General features: G+C 40.3%; 1 protein-coding gene across 2 annotated transcripts in view; it reads right to left on the bottom strand.

The window, feature by feature from the left end:
- N4BP2 (NEDD4 binding protein 2) overlaps positions 1 to 7,716 on the bottom strand; it is a 96,396-nt gene that overhangs the window by 55,853 nt on the left and 32,827 nt on the right. Inside the window, exon 4 of one of the 2 annotated variants that reach the window (XM_019526064.1) lies at positions 1,534 to 1,886. In XM_019526064.1, coding sequence (XP_019381609.1) covers positions 1,534 to 1,762 — 229 coding nt within the window. In that variant the 5' untranslated portion in view covers positions 1,763 to 1,886. The remainder of the gene's footprint in view (positions 1 to 1,533; positions 1,887 to 7,716) is intronic. The other variant, XM_019526066.1, reaches the window with a different exon arrangement.

The raw sequence follows: 7,716 nt of genomic DNA, 5'->3' as shown, positions 1-7,716 counted from the left end.
GATGGAGTACACCGTCTGCTGTTGGAGAGTACCAAAATTGTCTTGTAAAAGTGGTAGAAATAGGTCTGGGGGTCAGTACAGTCAAGGTCTTGGAACATATCCCTATTTGTTACATTGTGAAGTGGGTTCCCTTTATGCGAATTTGAGTTATGTGCTGTTTTGCAGGAACACATGTACATCATAAAGCGAGGGAAACCCGTATTTAGCTTTTCCTCAGTCTTTTACATCAACTACTCAAAACAATAGTTTATGGGCTGATGTACTGATGTAGTGAAAATTCTAATATTATAAAAGCCTTAGTTTGTCTGTCAGTAACGCTTTCTTTACTTGCACTCTGACTGGTTGCTTCGGCAGTCAAGAGTGCTCTGGACAGAAAGAGGCACATGGTGGAGCACCGCCATAACAGCAGGGACTGAGGGGCCAGAGCGGGGGGAGGCGAGGCCAGCAGAGCTGGGCTGGCCCCCACTGCCCTGTTCTTTGGAGGCAGAGGGCAATGATGGGGACCAGAGCGCTGCCATGATGGAGGGGACAGAGTGGGAGGGCAAGTCCGGTCCCCCTCCCCCACCACCCTGCTCATTGGAGCCAGGGGCCAAAGTGCCCACCACCCCCACAACAGCCGGCAGGGAGGGGGAGGCAGTGGGGGAAAGGGAAGGGAGGGGGGTTACCGGTGGCTGCACCCCACTGCAACCACTGTGGTCACAGGCCCCAGCAGAGTGGGGAGGGGATGGGGGAAGAGGTGGGGAGCAGCCACGGCCTTAGCTCAAAGCAACAGGGGGACAGAAATGCCCCTGGCCCCAGCCCAAAGCAGCAATGGGGAGGCAGGTAGCAGTTGCAGCCCTGGCCCAAGGTGGGGAAGCCAGATGTAGGCCTCTGTCCCCACCTGCCTCCCCCCCACCGTCATTCTTGATGGGCAATTTGCTAGTATCACCAGAAAATTAAAATGCTAACTTCCCTATTTTAATCTGTTCATAGGAGGAAAATAAGAAAACCAAGCCAAAGACTATGACTATATGACGAAGATTCCAGAATGAAACTGCTAAAGAGAAACAAACACTTTTCTTATGAATGATTTTCTGTTCCTCTCCCATGTTACATGTTCCCTCGGAGTACTTGGCTAGGTCCACATGAAAAACACACTGCGTGCACCTACACGTCACTGTATGGCGATGCTGCTACAGCACCGTGCTTTAGTATTTCCTTTTGGCACAGTAACAGCACTCTTACAGAATGCAATATGGGCTCTTACTGTGCCATGCACATGGCACATAGCTAAATTTTGCAGCTACGTCACTGTAGTGGCGCGCTATACTGGAGGAGTGTGCTGCTACAACGAAGTAGCTGGTGAACATGTGTAGATCTACGTCACCATAGGGCAACGTGTATACGCACCCATTCAGTTAAAATGTATAGAAAAGTATAACAAAAAAGAAAATATATTTAAAAACAGGAAAGACTGGAGTGTTGTTATCTTTCAGATGGCAAAATTTTCTTATGGAATGCAACCACTTATACAACAAACAGCATTTAATTTACCTTTAAAATCACATTCAGAAAGAACCATATAAACCACAGTAGGTTCCAGGTCAGAAAACATTTCTGACATGCTGTTGAAGAGCTCTTCTTTATTGACACTGTACATTTCGTGTGACATGGTCGTATCTCTTGATGATGGTTCCAGGCCCTCAACAGTATTGACAGTTCTTTCAGAGTTCACAATTTTGCTCGAGGGACTTACACCAGGATTTTTTCGTTTCTTTGGCATTCTGTTTTCCAAGACCAGCTGCCTTTTTGTTTTACTTTGCCCACAAGGTTGATTATATCAAGTTCAGAGAAAACAAGATAATGCACTTTTCATATCTCCAATGCCCATATTAGCAGTAGCAGACCTAGAGGGAAAACAGTAGAGAAATATGCAAATGAATTTCTATGAATTTCCTTTTAAATATATGCAAAGAAGATCTGAAGTTTTTTTTTTCCTGAGAGTTGTTTTTCCTTCTTTCAAAGGGCCACAAAAAGCACATATACTTCTTTCTTTATAAATTAGATATTCAAGCCTTGTCTGAACACACAAGTGACTATAATGATGTTACAGAAGAAGAGCAAATGAAAAAGGAAGGAATATCAGGCAAAGAATTTAAAACAGAGGTCAAAAATGTTTTTAGGCAGTGCCAAAAACACCTGCAACCTCAACTTGTTAGATGTTGGCATGGTGGGGCAGATGGCAGGGGAGCCACAAGGGGCCCAATCCTTGTTGTGTCAATGAAGCCCCAGCCCCGCCCCTGCCATCCAACCCAAGGCACATGTGCTAAGCAAAATGCCTTCACACGCCATGCTCTGTCACCTGTGCAGGGGAAGGGGGTTGCCTACCCCTGGTTTAAAATACCTTTTTGTCAATACATGATTAATTTTGATGATTAGTTAATGTTCTGGGGAAATGCAATGTTTTCTGAAGATTGAGGACCTAGAGCCCTTTAATGAAGGTGCTAAAGATCATAGTAAACCCATCCAACATCTCCCAGAAGTCTTCTATCAAGACAAAAAAAAGAAATAGCATGTCTAAAGTATTAAAATAAACAGAAGTTTGATAAAAAAAAAACTTTCAGAACTATATTTATCATAAAAAGTAGAAAAGGAGAGAGGGGCCATCTCCCTTTTCTAAGATCCTTCAAATGCCACTTTTATGGAATAAAATGTAATAGCACATTATAATTATTGTAATCACTGCATTAACTAACATAAACAAACATAGTGAGATCTGCCTCTTCATAACGAAAGAACTTCAGTTTGTGGTTTTCTTTTCAAGTTGACAGTAGCTGGTAACACTACAAACTTAGTACAAAGAACTGTGTAGTAACCAGGATCCTGAAACAGCTGGCTACAAATCTAAGAACCTTGGATTAATTACAGTGAACCATCACTAATCCATGATCATATGATCAGTGATTTTAAAATAAGGTATTTTTCTACTTAAAAAGAACTGTCCCAGTGATGGCCATCTTGATTGGTCCACCAACAATCTAGCAAACATACTTAATAATTTACTAGTACACTTGACTCTTCTCTCCCTGGGTCATCATCAGGCCATGTATGAGGATAGCATCATCTTTAGTACTACAGGATGGTAACAATCCCTATTATTCTTCAGTGATCTCTTCTGGTCACTTGCAAACACACACAATTTTAAAGGTTCCAGAGGAACTGGTGGCTGCCCACTTGGGTTGTAGAAAGTTAAATACAAATACGGGATCGTCAAGAATCTCAGAAAAAAATGCTGCCTCCCTATAAAAAAATGAGGTGGAGCTCAGAGAGATTTTAAAAAGGAGTCTGAAACAAACAGGATGTCAAGAAAGAGTGAAGCGAGTCATGAGACGAAAGAGTGCACAAAATCAGAAAGAGAGAGATACTTCACTTCCAAAAGTAAAGGAAGAATGGTAATGGATGAGAAATTGAAGAAAGCAAAAGAAGAATCAGAGAAAGAAGTAAAATAGTATAATAGATAACTCTTTGGGTCACATATTTCTTTGTTATGCTTTTTCTGAAACTGGGTGTCTAATTTCTCATAAGCATGTTTTAAATTTTACTCATTGGCTAATATTAACTTTGAAGAAGAAAAAATATTTTTCTCCTTACAGCTTCCTATTTTCTTGGACTTGATGGCAGAGCTTAGCTAAAGCTAAATAATGCCACATGAATATTAAAAAGAAAAATCACTCCTGCTTCACAAGAGAGCTTAGCCCTTAAATCCATATTACTAAACCTGAGATGAGGTGAGAAAAACATTTTTGTAAAGTTATTTCAGAATGCTAAGTAATTAGTCTTTATTCTCCTGCAGTTATGTCAGACCAGAATTGATGTTTCCAAATGTACAGACCCAACTTCCACACACATTTCTTATATATCTGTTAATCTAATTTCAAAGTAGAAGTTGCTCTCCCTCTTTTTAGAAGGCCAGCATTAAAATAAAAATGGCCGTTAGTAACTTGCACAAGCTGAAGTGCTTTTTGTCAACCGTGTGGAGAATATTATACGTTGTTTTCATTATCTTTCTTTTAGTTTTGAAGGATATTGATCTAAATTTGAAAGACTCCAGAATCTCTAGGTAGTAATTTATTTATATAATATTAAGTAGAATAAAAACGTTGGTCAAGGGCTTAGCAAATCATGCTACATATACAGGAGCTAAATCAGAAGGCAAGACTGATCTCACTTCACATTTTTTACAATATTAGAACTAGAGAATATACAATTAAATTATTAGGTAACAAGTATAATAAGACAAGCAGAAGTTATTTTATAGGCATTGTATAATTAATTTATGAATCTTATTGCTGCAAGATGTTGTAGGGGCTGGTAGTTCAACCATGTTCATAACGGTTGGATAAATTTATGCAGGATAGGCCCATCAATGGATATTAAACATGATAGCTGGGATGTATCCCCCACATTAGGATTTCCTAGACTCCTGAATGCTGGAAGCTGTAAAGGAAAATGTGAAGAGACAAATCAATCTTGATGGGTCCTATATTCATACACCTCCTTCCCTCAGCATCTTACTGTCACTGTCAAATATGGGATACTGAGCTCGACAGACATGTGGTATGACCCAGTATAGCATTTCATCTTCTTGAGCTCCTTATCCTCCAATTTCTCAAATTCCATATACTATTCAGCCCCTGAAAAAGTTAGCAAAACTAATGTTACTTATAAAATGTGAAAAAAATTCAGGTATCTACAACTATCATACAAGGTTTTTTGGGTAAATGTGATATCTTTCATTAGACCAATTAAACAGTTGGAAGAAATTGTTCTTTGCAAACTTCCAGGCACAAACATCCTTCTTCAGGCACAGGGAGAATCTGCTGGTGACTCCAGATTACAGATAACCCTTCCTCTACAGCATTTCCTATTGGCTGGCATTAGACCGCCACTCATCATGCTGACTGTTGTGAATCTCAGTCCTACTTCCCTAAATCTCTCCTTTTAAAATGCAAGGAACTTCAGCACTTAACTGCAAATTCCACTCCTGGAACCAGATACCTAACTTTAAGGCATGGGATTGCTCAGAGCCCATACACCTAAGTCCCTCTTTTAAATCTAACCCAGAGTGTATAGGGGCCTGTCTAGAACCCTAATAAACATTCACCATATATCTAGCTTCTCAGTAATTAAAACTTCTTTTTGGCAGAATTAGCTGATACAGAAAAAATTAAATAAATTTCCAACAACCCTGATACACAGTGCCTGCACTTCAGTGATCAGAACTGCAGGTCAACCTCGGACAAGCACCTAGCTGACCCCAGCACTCTTTCCTGCCCAGGACAGGGGGTCAGGTCAGACTCAATGACCTACTGAGATCCCTTCTGACCCAAACATCTATGCATCTATGAACCTCAACTATACATTCTGGGAAATACAGTATGAATCACCCTGTATTTAGCTTTGTGTATTGAGCTCAGGATAGGAGTGCTTCCCTAGATTAAAATGGGACAGTAATATCATGGTGATTTAGACATAGTGATGGATAGGGCTATGCTGAACCCATAGAAATGGAATTCCAGATAATTAGCCAGAGACTGTTATCTGCTCTGTAGTTCATGATTCAATACTAGGTACCTCTGTTGTACATGTATCCAATTAAAGTAAACCACTGTTTCACTTTAGCATTGATGAAAGGCAATGTTCCTTTGTGGCACAGGTCTCAGCTTTACTTTTTTTCCTCCTTCAAATGAGCTTTTCAAGGACAGGCATCTCTTAGCGTTAAAAATGCTCCCACTCAGCTATATAAGACAGCACATGTAGAGAAGTCTACTTTTATGAAAATTACCTTTCAATGAGCTGATAAATGAAAGCTATTGAGAAAAATGGATTTTCATGGCTAAAAAGATTAGCTAATAGTCTGAGCATCTCAGATGTTTTAAGGGCTGCAAATTTACTGACTGGGTAGTATTGGATTATTGGATATGTGCACGGGACGAGGGCAGGCACCCTGGGTGCCAAACTTTGTTGCTATAGCACTGATTCAGTCTGCCATGAACATAAAGGACACTTCCAATTTTGGAGGCTGGTGCTTGAAACTGTTGTTTTATTTTGGTACTTGGAGATTTAACTTTGAACAGTGAAGATGGCAAAAGTTTTCTTGGGTCTCTCTGGTTTGCTTCTGCCATTACTCTCATTCTCACTACAGGAGTGAATCCTGGTCTTGCCACAAGATGCAAAATAGTGGCAGCATTTGGGCTACCCTGGAGCATACTTCTTAACTTGATCAGGACAAATTATTTCATCCAGATTTTCTTGCTCAAAAACTCTGTTCAAAGTTGAACCTCAGCCTTTGCTTCTTAAAAACTACAATGTTGCAGTTTGATATTTACATATAGACACAGGTGCTTCATTTCATAGTAAGAAAAGGAACCATGAGAGGGGCAAGAAGAAGCAGCTTTAGTTCCACCCTACAGTGCACACTGGCTACTGAAGCAACACCAATGGAGGGTATGCTCAAAGTGAGGGGGCGAGTTGGGACCAGGAGTCAGGGCCATTTTCCTCAATCTGCTACCCAGTCTACGTCAGGATAGCACAACATGCTGCCACTTATTTGGCTCTTACTATTCACTGCTATAGCAAAAATGATAATAATGGCAAAAGCAAACATGAGACCCCCCAGAAAATGTATGTCACCTTAACTAATCATGAAGTATTTTTTCATATTGGTGTGCACAAAACACAGATGGCTTCCTCCATTAAACATGGCAAGATTCTACTCATGTACAAAGAGATGCTGTCATAAACTTAAATGATGTGCATGCAAATACATTGTTGATATATTCAACGTACAAGGAAGAAGTTTGCTCATTCTCTTTCCATTCATTTCAATAACTGCTGTTTCTTTCTTGCAAATGTTTATAAATGCAAAGTTAAAACAGTTAAAAGCCACACTGATACAACTTAAAAGAATAAAATGAAAGGAGAATGAGCCAGTGAACTCCTTTCTTCTTCACACCCCACATTAATGCTATTTATAACTAATATGCATTTTGAAAATGTAGAGGAAAACCAACTAAGCATTTAAGAAAACTGGCTTGCTCCATTACCAAACACATTTCCATCCTGCCCTCTGAAACATCAGATTGTGCCTCAGAAGCATTTATGCAGCCTCATTTTACAAGCGTTGCATTCTACACTACTTATTTACCAAGACACCATCTTAACAACTTTTCATTGCAGACGCAATGATAATGATTCTTCAGAAGCAAAGGGAGCTAAAAGAAACACATTGTACCTGGTAAAAAATTTGCTGAAATGGCTCTAGGACCACAGGTCCCTGGTGGTTACCTACCATCCCACACTAGAACAGATCAGAAGAATCACCAAACAACTACAGCCTATGCTTAACAAAGATCAGATCTTGAGAGAAATATTCCCAGCCTCTCCATTCATGGCTTTCAAATAGCCCCCTAACCGTGCCCAACTCATCACTGCCCAACAGATATCAAATGGAACACAACCTGGCCTTGGCAAATAATGTTTAACCTGTCAGCACATCTCCACTACCACTATTATCAATACCCCCCCGCCAATAAAAACCCCCATCAGAATCCATGGTTCCTATACAATCCTTCCTAAAATGTGATATACCTGATCCAATGCACCAAGTGCCCTCATGGCAACTACGTGGGTAAAATTAAACAGCAACTAGGCACCAGGAAACTGCAAAAACGGCAG

Source organism: Gavialis gangeticus, unplaced genomic scaffold, assembly GCF_001723915.1.
Source record: "Gavialis gangeticus isolate Ggan-Ray unplaced genomic scaffold, GavGan_comp1, whole genome shotgun sequence".
In the NCBI taxonomy this organism is placed as follows: domain Eukaryota; kingdom Metazoa; phylum Chordata; order Crocodylia; family Gavialidae; genus Gavialis; species Gavialis gangeticus.
This window is presented reverse-complemented; position numbering and strand designations above follow the sequence as displayed.